At 36.9% G+C, this 17,305-nt stretch overlaps 1 protein-coding gene across 1 annotated transcript in view; it reads right to left on the bottom strand.

The window, feature by feature from the left end:
- Positions 1-17,305, bottom strand: part of CDK19 (cyclin dependent kinase 19) — a 121,697-nt gene that overhangs the window by 47,958 nt on the left and 56,434 nt on the right. Inside the window, exon 4 of the mRNA XM_031504391.2 lies at positions 16,463-16,603. Coding sequence (XP_031360251.1) covers positions 16,463-16,603 — 141 coding nt within the window. The remainder of the gene's footprint in view (positions 1-16,462; positions 16,604-17,305) is intronic.

The following is a 17,305-nucleotide window of genomic DNA, read 5'->3' as shown; positions in this document are numbered from 1 at the left end:
TAATACAGCCAGGATGAGACCTATCCTCCCTGCTGGCTGGACAATGCTCTTGCCTACGGATGGGTCCAGGGGTCAAGTGGACTGTTCCATCTCAGCCCCCAAAATGTATGGTTCACCCCGCACCTGTAACCCTCCCCTAAAACATCAAGTGCCTGTAACCCCATTGGCCCAAGCTTTGTTCCAGCCCAGGGGTCTCCGAGGGGCCAGACGCTCTCTTGGATCTCCCCCCTTCTTAGGACCTCCACCCTCTCCTAGAGCATCCTCTTGTCTCTTCCCTCCCCCATCACCTCAAGCCTTGCCACGTGCTGCGTCTGGCAGCTCCAAGCAAGACCTTTCTCCATCCCTAATAAACCTTATACCCCAAGAGCAGCCTTCAGGGATCTCTCATCTCCATTCATCTAAACTGTCCTGGAGCACATCTCTCCCTACAGACTGGTGCCCAGTGTGGGGCCACCACAGTGCTCCCTACAGGATGATTCCCTGAAATCTTTTTAGGCTCTTTTCTTGTAGATGAAAAAGTCAGAAAGATGTAACAAAGGCTATGTTTGCAGATTGATTCATAAGTTATAGTATTTCTACTTGTTTTTTGAAGTCTGAGACGTATTCATTATCTGCCATTACTCCCACACACAGACAAGATTAAGAGATACGAAGCAGCACATCTGCATGTATTTACATTCATGATGTCTTGGTAATGTTTCTCAATACAATGCACTCAGATTTAGAATAATACTGCATTCCCTTTTTTCTCATTTTATCAGAAAATACTAGGGGGAAAGGAGCTTAATCTTCAGCTTGGATTCAAATTTTTATGGTGTTCTTTTTGTAGCATAAGCTTCAATCATTATAAATCCAGTGTAACAATAAAGGTCTAGATGGTCTAGATGTGAAGAACTGAAGACTTAACCCTTAATTCAGCACTAATTCAGAACTAGCATCACCTCAAAACAATTTAAAAGCATCTCATCACAACAATTATTCACATAAATTAAAGGTTATCTGTGTTTAAAAAGGTTTCCCATCGATTAAAATAATTTTCTAACAGGCCAGGCAGGAACAAGCATGAACCCTTTCAATACAGAATGTACTTCCCAAAATTACCATAAATAACTGAAAGGCATAGATCTGGAATACTGCTATTCCAAACAGAAGTGAACAGTGCCTACACAAGTACCAATTCAAGTATTTTACTGTTTGTTTATGCAGCCTTTCTTGCACAAAGGGCACAGTATCTAAAGTACCAAAAACCAGCTCCTGCTTTGGTAAGCCGGAGCCTGGGAAAGGCCAGTACAGCAACAAAACATGGGAGTGAACAGAGAGCAGTGCACGCTGTGTAAGGAAGATGCAGCAACTGCACCAACACAGCTCAGGGCTTTGGCTTCAGGGAGGGAGAGAACTTGGAGAACAGTAACCAGAGAGGTCCTTTCAAGCAAAGACTGACACACAAAACATTGAAACTGGGAGGGACTGAGACCAAGGGACTGAGACCAAGGAAGGTTTCTCCAGCCACAGGCATAGCTGGTAAAGGCTGTGAAAATGTATAAGCAACATGGGGTAAAAAGGCTCTGAATACAGAGACTGAAAATCTGAAATTGGCTGAAGAAAAGGAATACTATTTAAAGTTAAGATTTAATATGCCAATTAAAAAATTATGGAGACCACAAATTATCTTTTAAGACTCTTGAGCACTTATCCCACTTACTTAGCTACTGTAGGTATAGTCCAAGATTGCTAAATTTTCTTGCCTAGGAATAGAAAAAATATTCCTTTCCAGATATCACATCATTTACACAGCTTGATAAATATTTATATTTTAAAAACTATTATTGAAAATCAAACAGTTTCACTTTAAAAATGACATTTGTAATTTGTGCTTTAGTATCAACAGTCACAGCCTAAGACAAACTAGAAGCAAAGGCTTTAAGTACTTATGTACCCTGCCACCTTGGGCACAAGTATTTTTGCCTAAGTGTTAATCCAGTTTCCAGGTTTTCACACAGAAAAACATCACTTATTCAGAAGAGTCTTTCCACAGAATACTTGCAGACATTAATTTCAAACCAGTACCTCCAAAATTTAAAAATAAAGACTCTGTAGATGCTGAGTTGAAGTATGCTGGACACATGCAAGGAAGGTTCCTAACTCCACATCATCATCACTTCAGAGCTGGTAAGAGGTGCTCCCTTCTTTCAGTCTGTGAATCTCTTACTAGCAATGAGATTATGTTTGAGGACCAAAAACTTCACAAGAGTTTAGACAACCTGGTTTTGAACCAGGTTGAAAGCTCTGGCCACAAAGAGCTTACACAGCCCTTCTATGCTAATGGGAAGTTGCCAGCACCCTTCATATATATTTGCCTGAATAACCAAAAGCAGTAGGTTTTCAATGGCATACTTCTCCACAGCATAAAAAACATCTCCTTCAAGAAAACATGCTTATGCTCTAACCTGCAAGCCTCAGAGCAAGAGGTTCCTCAGGTTATAGACTACACTGATAGCTGAAATGAAAACTGAGGTGCAGCAGATCAGTGATGAAATCTCTCTAGATTATTAATGAGTTTATCCACCTGACCCAATATCTTACAGAAGACTGAGGTGATGACACTCTGTCAGAGATATGAGTATTCCATTTAGGCTTCCATAATACATAAGAAAGCTTTTCAGCCCGTAAATTTAAAATAACCTAGGTAGATAAAGAAGAGTGTTTGTACTGAACATACTTGATACAGTGACTTGAAGTGTTAATGGAAATTACTACAGTTTATTAAAACTGCACAGTATCTAAAGCAAAATGCTAATTTTCTGTCCTAAAAATAATCTTGATTTGTGACTATAATCAGAAGAAAAAAAATTTGGGGAAGCAGTGATGGCAACTAGGCCAGATTAATTTACACAAAAAGCAAGTTGGTTCTTTATTTCCTTTCTTCAGAAGTGTACAAGAGCTTTTTTGGGGGCAAAGAAAGTACATTAAATATATTTATATAGTGTAACATACTGCTACGACATAGCATTTCAAATTCTTAAAATTTTGTTTCTGTAGCATATTGCCAGAATCTCCATTTTTTATTTTACTACCTAATAAAAATGCATCAGAAGACAATTATGTTAAGAGATGTTTTAATGAATAAATACATCAGGTATTAGTATTACTTGTCCTCATTAATGCAAACTAAAAAGCATTTCTTGGCAGGATATTAACAGGTGATGCTTAAATATTTTAGATGAGCTAGCTTAAGACAAGATGTGAGAGTGTTAATTACTTTTGAAGATTAGGCTCTTTCCAAATGACACACGCAACACAAAACAAAGAAATTAAGTCACCTCAGAAAAATTAAACACATTAGCATTTAAATAAAGCCTTGTTAATATCTCTGGAGTTACTCGCAGCAGCTTTACAATAGTTTCTAGCAAGCATCAAGATGCCTCTTACACACTGAAGTTGCTATGCTGTATCTAATACCATGTGGAATGGCTGATTAATTATTAACTTGGAATACCTGCAGACAGTTTACAGCACCGATTACTAACAGTTTTTTCAATCAATTGTCAATCAAGGCTGACCCTAGACTGAAGTCTGTGGCTGAAGATTTTCAACTTTCATGCAAGCTAGTTAATTATGATAACTAACTCCAAAAATCCTGCAGTAATACATATACTACTGGTAATGTAAATAACACAAACATTTCTGGAAAGTTCAATTTTTTTAATCTTTTTTTTTTTTATGTGTACTGACAAAAAAAATTATTTGCTGTTTAAAAAAAAAACCTGCCAAACCCAAAATGGATTAACTCCCTTTTATCTTGTAAACTATTTTCCCAATGATCTCCAAATGCTTTAGAAGAATTATTCAAAAACTAAGACATATCAGAACTATAGATCATAGGAATTTAAACATACATGACCATATTCACACATAAAGTTACTAATGGAAGCTAAAAGCTAGAAGAGATAGGGAAAGACAATTTAGTACATATAATTTTGAGTGGGGAAACACAGAAGGCTGTTTTGGGAAACAAAAGCCTTAAAAAAGTCAATCTCAACACCTTTTCTGAGGCAGAGCCACTACAGTAAAGAGTGTTACTGAATTCAGAATCTAGAGATTAAGTTTTAATGAGTGGGTAAAGTTTTTGTATGAACATGGTACTCTTAATGAGAACCTAAAACAAAGGAAAGTCACTCCACCTGGAATGTGTGAGCTTTTCTTACATGGGGGTCAAGTTATGAAATACAGCATTCTACCTGTACCAGCCACAGAACTCAAAGTTACAGAGGCCAAAGGGAGGAGCGATAATTAAGATTGTGAAGATGAGATAGAGGAGTATTTCAGGAAAGTCAAAGCTGAGTCAAGGTTATATGAGTAATGTTAAAGAAGTGGCAAAAGGCAGATCAACCGATACGGAACGTGGGCAGAGGAGAAGGAAGCTGGAAGCAAATGAAAGATTTGTGTCAAGTAAAAGCTCAGAAAAATAGTTGTGAACATTCTACATGCCAAAAACAAAATCTGAAGTAGTTCAGAACTAATTATAATATTTTTCCATTCAACAATTATGCCCTTTTTAAAAATGAAAAACAACCTGCATAGACATGCAATGGCTGTGAGATTCCTGAGAAACATTGTGATTCATGTAAAAAACATGAGCCTGTTAAAGAGTGGCAGGTCAAGCTGCCCTAATTTTTAATTTTTTTTTTTTAATTAAACAACTCCAAACACATACCACACTTTCAAAGTAAGACACAACTGTACTTGTTACAGCAAATTTGTGCCTTAGCTTACTAGATAAAATATCTATGTTTTCAGTGCTCAAGTCTTAGGATTTACCTCACTGTTGATGTTGCAAATAAGTCTTTAAATATTCTCACAAAAATCAAGTGCTTAAAATGCAAACAAACTCTCTGTGAAATTTTTTTTTCTTTTTTTCAAACTGCATAAACAGGCTAGACTCTCAAATCCTGTTACTCAAAGCCAGATTATGACTTTTGAAAAGTTTACTGTGTAACAAAATGCCTTTGAGAAAATCCCTGCTCTTTATACTTCCTCTTACTCTGTCCCATGTTTTGTATAGTCTATGCTCACGAGCTGAAATTCTTCTCTATAAGTTGCAACATCAGTTTTGAGAATAGTTACAAATTTAGGACCAGGATTAAAGTTTAGGGAAGCTTTATTGGAGGCAATAATAATTTTGATAAAGATTTAATGGCTGCAACGTTCCTAATATTAAAAATCCCAAAGCTATCAATACATTTAACAACTTGAAATCTAATATTATTAAGATGAAAAGAGACACTCACACCTTCAATTCTGAACAAAATTTTTTCTAAGACTGAAGTGCTTCTTGCATGCTGAAGCCTAAATTAGACATACAATGTAGAAAAACTGTACCCAAAATGCTGCATTGTTCTACAAGCTTAGCATGTGGGTACCAATCAGAAAAGCCCAATACCATACTGTCATTATTACTACCCTGACATTTTAGTCACTTGCATTTTAATTAAATCACTCTCAGAAACAATGTAAAGCACTTGGAAATCACTGAAATAGTTGTCCAGTTTTAATGATAGTAAATAGACAATTTTATCTCATCCTATTAAGGAGTGAAATATCAAAGGACTATGCATTTTCTGCAGAAAAAATCATGCAGGTGAGCACATACTACAGAGCACCTAATGAAGAGTAAATCCACACCCTAGATTACCTTTCTGTAACTTGTTCATGTAGTCATACCCTCTGCATTAGTTTAAAGTTTTCAACTACATTAAAACTACCAAAATACTAAAATAGGGTTCCACATCATGTGCACCAAGAGAAACAGCTGTATAGTTTAAAATGTTCCTTCCTCTAACAGCCCATGCTATCTTGGCTGGAAATAAATCGCCCAGGCAAGCAGATGGATGGAGTGGATGGGCTCCTCTGCTATAGCACTCCAGTCCACTTTTAGCACCTCAAAGGCAGCACTGGGGCCATGGGCTGGGTCAGACACAGTGGAGAAGCACCTTCCCATCACTGAGCACCCAGCATCGCCCCCAGTGCCGCAGAGGGCTGGGCAGGGACACCACTGCCTCGCACTGGTACAGCTGGACAGGGCACAGACCACTTTCAGAACAGCCAAATAGGCACTTTTCAGACCACTCAGAAGAGCCACAGGACAAGTTTAATGCAGTTTAGGTAATCTAGTTCAACACTTTATGCAGAATTTATTGAGTGTCCCCATGTACACCACCCATGAGAGTGAGGAAGAGAGATTAGCATCCAGTATTTTTTCAATGAAGCAAAAATTAGACTCCTGAAGTGAGCAGAACAGTGGGGATCAGCATTTCAGTAAGCTACAAGTTATAAAGGAATGTAAAAAGGAGTGCAAAAGAATAGGAACACACATCCCTGTAGAGAAGGGAAAAAATAAGAATCAAAACTTCACATTGCAGAAGGTAAAAAAGATCTTTAAATGAGATAAACAAGAAAACAGCTTGATCTAACATTTTTTCAAACATAACAAACCACTTGCAATATACACTCCAGCACTCTTCTGGTAGGTAGAAAGGATTACTTTTAGGTCCCCTAAAAGGTCCACTGCTACTGAAAGCTCTTCCCATTGCACTGCAGAAGCTGGCACCAAAGAAGAGCTCCCCACCAGAGCAAGGGTGTGCACAGAGAAACAAACTTCAAGTAAATCCTGCATCCAAGAAAAGAGCAGCAGCCAGCCAGCAACAGCATATATATTTGCTGACAGCAAAATTACTAAGAAGCTACTGAAAACGTATTATATTATCCAGCTATAACCAGAACTTCAAGCACAAGCCTTACCCAAAACCTTAAATGGGCCTGCAATTCTATTTGGTTTAGTTATCAAGAATTCAAATTAATATTTACTTGATAAATAGTTTTAGGGCTGAGACTGGGATTCACCCTCTGAATATCAAGAAACAACCCAAACTTTAAATATCTTATTCAAGAAGTTGTATTTCAGCTGAGCTGGCAAATAACTAATCATTAGCTCACAGTTGAACAGCCACAAAAACAGTTTTCATAGCATTAGAAGTCAGTATCAGTTCATTAAAATGTAACCTACTGGTTAGAATTATTTCATAATTCTAACATTCATCATCCACAACTATTACATCAAAAGTAACTACATGAAAGGCAAATCAAAGTAAAAATGTACAAGTGCATTTCATGAATTAGAGAAGAATGCAAAACAGAAGACACACTTCTGAAAAATCTTCTCTTTGGCAAAAACTACTGTGTAAGACAAAATTGCTTGAGTAGCTGAAATCTTGAAAACTCCCATTCCAAGAGGATTTCCAGGAATGCAAAATACTGGCTATGGAATTTTATTTTTCATTAGTTATGTTTGAGAACACCAGCTACACAGAACAGTACCACACTAAATTTTGGGATTTGGCCTCAATATTTAAACTAGCAAAACAAGCAGGCATAAAATCCTAGTACAACCTAATTTCATTTTTATGATTATTTTTTTTGGTTAAGTAAAATACTTCAACCAAAAAAAAAAAAAAAAAAAAAAAAAAAACACCACACAAAAACATCCCCAACACACCAGAATTGGTTAAGAAGAAATAAAATAATAGAAAAATAGCCTCAACCTATGTTCAAAGATTATTATAGCAGTAGGAGCAACGTCACAGATGGAGAGCTAGCTTGGGGGTGGGAGGAAGGAGTTTCAGGAAAATGTAAGTAAGTCTAATATATAGAACATTTTTCAAATGCCACCATATAACTTAAATAGAAAAAAAAGAATTTCCACAAAGTTTTCAACTACTTTACATAGTAGCACAGAAATGTTACTGAACTGCTTGGAAGTGCTTCTCCAAGCCACTCAGAGGAAACCAGAAGGTGAACTGTGCTGTAACACCACTGAGGCGCTGAACAAAGTCAAATGGGATCTGTCAAATCAATGGTCATATTTACATGGGATTTAGCTTACAGAGTGCAGGAAAACTACAGAGAATAGCAGTTTAAAGAATCCTCTTAGTACTTCAATTTGGTATTCAGAAAATTGTGCTATTGACTACTTGCACTATGACAAACCTTTTCTGTCTTGAAAGATTTGGTGCTTCACCGTTAAAATAGGTGATAGAATATTATAAATATTTTACCAGTGGTCCAGAAATCCTGAAGGAACTGTTCTTGTATTAAATAAAGTGTATTGAAATTTTAATTCCAAGATAGTTTTATGTGAAATTCAGAAACCTCCCTAAAGATGAATCTGAAGACCTAATGCCCAGTTTCTGACAGGATCACTACACACAGTAGGGTCACTTGACAGATTATGCAAAGTATTTCCTTTGTTTTAACTCACATAACTGTGGTATTCAGTCTTAAGAGCTACCATAAGGCCAGTGATTTCTGAAGCATTAGCCAGAAAGCAGAAAGCATGGAGGCTGGAGAAGACAGAGGTCCCAAGTTAAGCCATTTGGGAAATACCAGCCTATCAGTCATTTTTTTGCAGCAGAGCCAGTTTCTTTGACAAAGTTCACACATAGTAAAATGAGAAACAAACTAACATCCTATGATAGTCACTGCAGCTTCCTGGATCACCAATCAAAGATCCTTAATTCAAATGCAAGACAATCTGCAATGTAACTGCAACTGCATAGTAGAGCAGCAATAACTAGAGCATATTTGCAAATTAAGAGAAATGCACATGAGAAAGCACAAGATGGCAAGCAACATGGAGAAAAAAAGGCTTTTTTTTCTTATTATTTTTCGATTACATGTTCTTGGATTAGTTGTATTCACTGATTGTAACATACTTTTCTTAAGTCTCACTAATTTCTATTACTATAAAACAATATGGTGCCAACTTCTGTAGCTTTATTCAGAAGAGGTAATGAGTCCAAACAGAAATAATCCCATAAATGCACTTGTAGTCACTCCCATTATCCCAAGGGTACCTTTTCCAACACAATAAGGATAGTAATACTTCTACAAAAGAAAAACTTGTAAAAGCAGCTTCTAACATTTGCATTTTTATTTAGAAGGCAAACTCAGTATGCTCACCCTAAACAGTTTGCTGCAACAGTAAGTTTAAATACATCATGTACTTACTAGAAGCCTCCTCACAGCAAATGGGAAGCTAAACTCAGGCTATTAGAAAATATGTCATTTTCAATCTGTTTATTCTGTATCAGGGAAAAAAAAACCAAATAAATTTTAAAATTATTTTAATACTTTCACTTCCTTGTCATCCTTTTTCCATCTCAGGAAAAGAGATAAGAAGTCCACAGGCCATATGCAATTTGTTGACTTTAGCAGCAAAACACAGCCAAAAGAACATTAAATCAGTCCCTTTGTTTCTTCTGACTCATCTGAATTTATATGCAGTCAGGGTTTTATAAGCATAAGCTTGTTTCAGAACCTGAGGTAAAGTATTTCTCTTCAACTGTAATTATTTTTATTAGTAAAAATTAATCTACAAACATCTTAATACTCTTGCCACAAACCAAAAGGTATGCATTAGTCAGCCATGGAAAAATTGCTGTTTCCATGTACACAACACAGGTAACGATCTGCACGTCTTCACATACCTTTTTAAATCATGTGAAGATTAGTTTTTACAACTGAAGGACAAAAGCAAAGTTCCAAGTAATGAGAAATGCACCATTTTTAAGAGGTGCCCTCAATATATGCTTAATATTAAAAAAAATATATATATAAAAGTACATGCTGATAAAACTCAGTTTGTTAATCATCATGCAAAATTTCTGGTTCATTTATCAATCTAGAAGCATGTACAGATACATGTATAAGCACTGCCACACTGCTCTTCCTCACTAGTAAATAAAAAAAAAAATTATCTTCTCGCTAACCAGATATAAAAGGAGAAAAATGTGTTGACCTTTGAGTTAGTAAATTCAAGTCACTTTCTAAAGTCATCAGTGGAGTTCTATTTCTTGAAACATGGGTTTAGCCTGCATTTTCTTTCCTTTGGGAAATCTTCAAGCTGAGTATGATCATTCATAAGATTCTCTGAGACTGTGCAAAGTGTCCTCTACCCCAAAGAGATGATGCAGATGGAAAAATAAATTATTAGGAGTCCTGAACCCATACACAGCTTGGGAAGAATACAAGCCAGGAGTGCATGTCCGGACATATTCCTGCACCCTCCCCATGCACACACACACACACACACCATGACACAGAATGGTGGGCATTACAATTACAGTGGTTTTAAAAGTTTAAAGAAACCGGTAGACAGGTTGACTCGGTATTTATTTATAGGAGTCATGTGCATGCACAAATGGGTACAACAGGGCCAAGAAGCTTTTCAAGCCAGTACAAAATTACTGGCAGAAGGCAGGACTCAACAGTTCTACATTCCTACACAGCAGCTGCCTGTCAAGAGAGGGATGCATGAACCTGTATCTAAATTTACTTTTGATATCAGCACATAAAAATCCCATTTTAAAATTGCTAGTAAAAGGGGAGTTTCCCACACTCATCTATTTACATTTTATTCTTCAAACCCACAGTTTGCTTGCATAGCAAAATGCAAGTGAGAAATTTAAAATCCACTTCAGTTCTGCTGCTTTTTGGGTAACTTTTCTAATCATTTACTGTAAAATCTTGGGAGGGCACAGGGAGGAAGTGGGGGAAGTATTTAAGTGATATAAACTAGTAATAATAAGCATTTATCAAAGGTTTTGAAATTAAAGCATAAGAGCAGAAAAAAAAAAGTGAGTATCTATACAACAGAAAGTCTTCTGGTGCCTTCATTCAACCTGCAATTGTTTTTATTTTTAGAAGAAGAGCATCAAACAACAAAAAATAAGTCACCTACATAAACCATACCATACCAATTTCACAGCACATTAAGCAGTGAGCTATGAAATAGACCCATAAATAGGTTACAGATTGGGAAACAGAGGCAAAGACAAGTTAAGTGAGTTGTATAATGTGAGTGCAAAGTTTCAGAGCAGAGTCCATGGTAAGAAACTCTATATTTACCTGCTGGCTAGAAAAGGATTACTATGAGAAAATTACTAGGGGCTTTTCCTAAACTAAAAGTCAACTAAAAACCTGAAAACTGTTAGAACTTTATTGAACTGAATTACTGAAAATTTACTAAAATAGTGCTAATCTGCAGAAAAATTGTCATGGGTCATTCAAAATACTTATTTTGAATAAACAAAAATATTTTTTAAAAACCCCATAAATTATCAAAGTTAGAGGATGAAAACCTATTTAGTTCAATTATTTCTGAATAGGCTGTGCTTGTATGGAGACAGAAATTACAGATTCCCACAGAAAATTATCTGTCTGACCCCTTCAGTTTGGGCTATCCCTTTCTGCTTTACTTCTGACAGAAGAAAACCCAGGTTCCAGATGGCTGCAGTTTCCAGAAAACCCGAAGAGACAAAAATACTGCATTTTCCACTCCACACAGTTCCAAAAGAGATGCAGAGCAGGACCACTGGAGAAGACAGCTTGTCCTGAATGCAATCACAGCCAGCCAGTGCTAGATACCACACTGATATCTCTTGGCTCTGCTCAGAATTTACCCTTGGAAAGATACCCTTGGCTTCCTGCTCCTACACCAGCTGGGTATCCAGGAAACTTGTTAAGATGCCTGAATCTGACAGCTCACACATTTGATCACCTAAAGGCTGCATATAGATATTTACTATACAGACAGATATGTGGAGTCAAAATTATGTCAACCTCAATTGTCTGCTATGTCCTTCCACCAAAAATGCCCAGATTAGCTCTCCATAAATTCTGAAGGTGGGAGAAGCACATAGTCCCCCCCTAATCCACTCCATAAAGAAACAGAAAACCTTAGTTTAAGCACACAATGAAAACAGCTTTTCCCAATACAGATGACATAGTGACACAAACTACAGAACACAGACATTATTTTCTCCTTCTTTAAGAGAAAAAGAGATGGTAATAAAAAAGCTGAATATAGGAAACCAGTAGCAAAGTCTTTACCACAACTGGATTCCTCCTCTCTCTTCTTAGTGAATTTGTGAAATTAGAGTGAAAAGGTTAATTTGGAGAGAATGTGTTACATTGAGAAAACCCCACATGGACATAGATGTGCCCAGATTAATGTTTATATAATAAAAACACTTAAGCAACTTTGCTCATCTTACAAAGTTACTTTGTATGACCATCACAAGCAAGTTTTCTATTTCAGAATTCTTAGAGCAGCCATTTAACTCCGTGGGGAGGGGAAGAAGAAATATGCCTTTCTCTGATGAGTTTGAATTCCAATATTTATTTTTCAACCAGTCTTTTAATATTAAGCAGTGGTCTACAGAAATGCCCAAGGTATGTAAGTGGAACATTTAATTAATTTCTCTGTGTGGATTCTGTGCACTTCAAATATCCCATAGGTAACACCTACCTTCAGGAAAACACATTCTGTTACAAATAGAAATTGCTTTTGTCAGGTTATAAAGGATATGGTCTCTATCTGCTTTTGACCTTAAGGAACTAATCTACAGAAGGATTGCTAGAACAAGGAAGTGTTCAAATCCCTTCAGTTGCTAACCTGAACAGCCATTGCAAGCACTGTATGGAAAATCTCCATTTGTTGACATCTTGGCAAACTAAGAACTTTGCTGAACATTCCTGTGTAATCTAAGTATTTCCCTTCTAGGAGAGGAGGGGGCAAAGATCTCAGAACACTCTGAAATAGTGTACTTCAAGTGCTTGCTCTTACCTCACGGTATGGAGCACTGGTTAGACCCCATTCAAGACAGCTCACAGTGTAAACAGAGTATTTTAAAAAGCTAAAAGCTTAGTACTCAAAGGTTTTTTCTCCAATATCTATCTCTATTAACCTCTTGTTCATAATGAAACACTCCAGCAGCTAGGAAAGCCAGCAAATCCTCCCTCCTCTTGTGCACGGCTTTCAGGAACGCTGCTATGCTGTAAAGGCAAAATTATCACTGCCCAAGGACACACAATTCAACAGCAAAATCTCACTCAAAATGAGATCACAGGAGAACAAATGTATGGATTTTCACAGACTTAGGTCAACTCCAAGACATATAAACTGACACAATGCTAGTCAAAGAAATCAGTAACCCAGTGCTCCTGTCCCATAGTCTATACTTGTTTGAATCATGCCATAAAGGCTGAATGTTTTGTACGTGAGAGAAATTAATAGCTTAGCTTAATTAAAAAAAAAAAAAAAAAAGTAATTTAGCACCTTTCAGCTACCCTCAGGATACAAAAGCCAGACTCAAAATAACCCAAATACTACAAAAAAATTGAAAGATACACAATACTAAATTAGTTCCCAATTTCTAGAAGCATGAGTACAAGTCTACTTGGTGTTTGCCTCAATTTGGGCACTTTCCTAAAGCTGGACTTGTGTTGGCAATCTTAAGCAGCTGTATGTCTTGCATTATAAAGTTATACCAGTTTAATCTTTTAAAAACACTTGCACTCCCTCCTAAGAACCAAAATAGTGCATTTTAACAAGAAAATAACCAGATTTTATGACAAGTGATGCTGGAATGGCCTCTGCTAAGCTTTCTGCCACCACCTCCCGCCTCACACTGCCTCCAAAAGCTCCTACACACTCAGATAAGCCCCCAGTGAGGTTCCTCCAGGACTTAACCCTGCAGAAAACAAGCTCTGCAGGGGAAAAGCTTTCTGTGACACTTTGTGTGGGTTTAACTCCCTGAATGAGCTCACCAGGAGCCAGGCGAGTGTCCCCTGCCAGGCCATCAGCAGGGCTGGGAGAAGGAGACTGTGTCTTTGGGTAACAGCCACCCATCAGCTCAGCCCAAGGAAAGGACATGGAACTCAAGTCACCAAGTTCGCATTGTTCACCACTTTTATGACCCTGTCATGCACTTGCTGGCTACTGCTGATCTTAAAAATGATTTAACTAAAAATATCTTAGTAATTCTAAGGTTTTTAAGTAATGAATTCAGTATTTCAGCTTCTTTAAAAACTTCTTTGATTTAAGGCAGTAGCAAATTAAGATTTAAATAATGTTCTTCAAATACTGCTAAGCAAATACTTAACCTCCCAGGTGTCAGTTTTTTCACAACAGCATTTGTTAAATAAATTACAGAGGTCATTTCCATGGCTCAGGAGAATTTGACTAATATTATGATAAATATTCCTGGAAAATCTGATTTTATTGAGCAATGAAATAAGCATAACATGACTTTTATGGATGTCACCATTTCTGGTCTACATCCAAATAGACCTTAAAAATAGTAAGAACAGAGTTATATTAAACCAAGAAAGTACAAGGTGTTTTGATGCAAAATTTGGTTTATACAAAATAGAAAAATACTTTTTCCAGCAGCTGTAAATTCAAACAGCTAAGAGATAACCACCAGAAAAACTGCTCCCCATCTTAAGAAGACACTGGGGAACTGGTATTTATGTATTATGCAAGAAACTGATTCCAGTGAAATTGTGCCTGAGGTATCATTCTTAGTAGCAAAAAGTTACAAACACAAGCATACAAATAAAAATTACAGATAAATAAAAAATTTTGGTTAATCCAGGATTTAAATTGGTTACTAGTTATATTAATCTCTAATTTCAAGTGCAGACACAAGGACACATCCAGAATGACATCAGTTTTTTTCTTACCATGCTCAAAACAGAACTATTTGGCATACGTGAATCCTCTAGAAATCCAGAAAAAAAATTTAAAAGGCAAAGGATTTTGATTATACTTTTAAATAACTAGTGTATCAAAACAATTTTTGAAATTGTTTCCTTTGCCTAACTGAGCCATCCCAGAATCCATCAGTTTACATTTATTTGCAGATCAAGAATACATTAAGACTTCACAAATTACTGTTCTTCTCTCTTATCAATTATGCCAACATCATTCAAGCACTATCATTCCAAAACCAAAAAATATAGTCTTTTTCACAACAGCAGCCATCATCTCCCAACATTCCAAAAGAAAAGACAAAGATACTAGACAACAGCTTTGCTGCAACTCATCAGCAACAGATAAAAACTGCAAAGTAGCAGCACTAGTCATGCAAAACACCTGGTGCTGCAGGCTGAAAATAACAACACCAGCAAGAAAATTCTCAAGGCTATTTGTTGTTATTATCTTAGATACCATCTTGTATTTCCTATCAAAATAACGAGTTCATGTATGCCATTTCAGTGTATATGTAATTAACAGTTCCATGAACAGCTATGTTCCCCTTAGGCAGAGCTGGATATAGACTTTTCAGGTGTTACTTCTCAAGCTGTGGCTAATCACAGCTGATCACTCTGCCAAAGCAGCAGCTGACTCTTTAGGAAAGTAGTAATTGTAACTTGAAAATCAGAGTTGTACATGCTTCCTGTTTTTTGGTCATGGCTACTATTCCAAAGGCAAACCACACCCTCTGCCCCTCCCCAAATATACTAACATCTGGAATTTCACGGAAAAATAGACAATAAACAACCAAGGAACAAAGTAAAAAAAAAAGATCCACAACAAAAACTGAAACCCACTCTGACCACTGTTGTTGGGTATTACAAAAATTAAACAAAATTAAACAAGATTCTGTTCAGAAAATGTTTGTGACTTGTATTCCAGGCCTGCCTTACTTTATACTTATCTATTAAAAAAAAATTGGTCTACAATCAAAAATTAATCAAAGTTCCTACTTATTATTAAACACTCAATAACAATTAGTGACTCTAAGTTTCTGGACAGGCAGCTCTATTTTGACATACTGGGGCAACTATGAAAAACCAAAAATAACCAAAATTAAAGCAGTGACTTCATACACAGATTAGCATACCTAAGAGTGTTATTTGGGTTATTAACCATCACTATGTTTCATGCCAAATGTTCTAGTAAGAATGCAAGTGGAAGCATACCTGTATTAGTATTCTTTTCGTAAACCACGGTAGCACTTCATGTAATTATGAGAGAGATGGAAAACTTTAAGGGGAAAAGGGGAACTAGAGACAAGGCAACTGGCTGCCCTTGTAATCTGCAATCAACTTCAAGAGCTACTTCAGGTCATGAGAAATTTCAAGATGATAACTCTTTTATAGTTCTCTTCCCACGGTCAGAAAAAAATACCACATGGAAAAGAAATACTCCATGAAAAAACTACTCTTTCACTAGCTTTTATGCTAACTTGCACGTAAACCAAACAATGTAAAAGGGTATCAATCACTCGCCTATTTGGATGCATTTTCAAAGTCATGTGAAAAGTTGCAAGAATGTTCAACCAACATATATCAGCTGTCTCATGTACTGTTTTTGGATATTGATATCTGCAATCCCTTTACCGGATCTGGCATCATTGTCCGAGCTCAGATGACTCAGATAAAAACAATGTGAAAGCATAGTTTGTTTTCATGTTTAAAGGCACAACTGGTCTCTTGCAACAATAACAGGAAGAGCTGCTGGGATCGATACGCAAGATTATGAACAGGGGCTGTTCTTGTCCTACCCAGCAACACGCACATGGAACTCTCTCAGCCAGGTATCACATGCCACACTTACCAGATCTCTGTGAAGCACCCAGTTTGCATGGAGGTAATGGATTCCATCGAGGATCTGGTAGAGTAGGGATTTAACCATAGATCTTGGCAACTGCATGGGTTTTTTATTTGCTTTTGAGGCACGGTGAAACTTGATAATATGCTAGAAATAAAACAAGTAGAAACATGAAGAAAGTTAGGTATTAGGTGAGAAGGTTGGGCGTTTTGGGATATTTTAACTTCTAACACTAAAGAATGGAATGAGATACAATGTCTGTTGAATTCTGGAATTAAAGTAATAGTGATGCACTCACAATTCTCTTAAAATTGTTTTTATTCTCTGACTTGCTTCAAAGAACAGCTGTGAAATTTTTGTGAATATCTAAATACTGGCTACTTACCTTCAGTAAAGGATCTTAGACATTCTCCTTCCTCCCTTCTCCCCATATGGCATCCTCTTACCCTTGGCAGCTAGACCAGAACTTTTCAAACCAGGAGTGCCTACTAGTAGGAGGACCACACTCTATTCATAGAGACTTTCCCTCCTCCTCTTCAGAAACACCCAGGCTAGCATACTTGCAACTACTATTCCTCCCAAAATCAGGATCCCAGTAGACAGATTAAATAAATATTTTAATAAATATTTGAAGGCGGGGAAGGTAGAACTCCAAAAACCCCACACCACAACATTTGGGTGAGATCATGTTCAAACATCTAAAAATGGTTATCTTCTTGCTCCCAGTTTATGGCTGCGTACTTCACTGATGATGACAAGCTGGTGGCTCTTGGGTTACAGAAGTCAGTCTGTCCACTGGAGGACAAACACCACTCGAAAACATATAATGCAGTAAAGGACCCCAGTATT

The sequence above is a fragment of the Lonchura striata genome, chromosome 3, assembly GCF_046129695.1.
Source record: "Lonchura striata isolate bLonStr1 chromosome 3, bLonStr1.mat, whole genome shotgun sequence".
NCBI classification, from domain to species: Eukaryota; Metazoa; Chordata; class Aves; order Passeriformes; family Estrildidae; genus Lonchura; species Lonchura striata.
The sequence above is the reverse complement of the archived record's forward strand: the minus strand, read 5'-3'. Positions and strand labels throughout refer to the sequence as shown.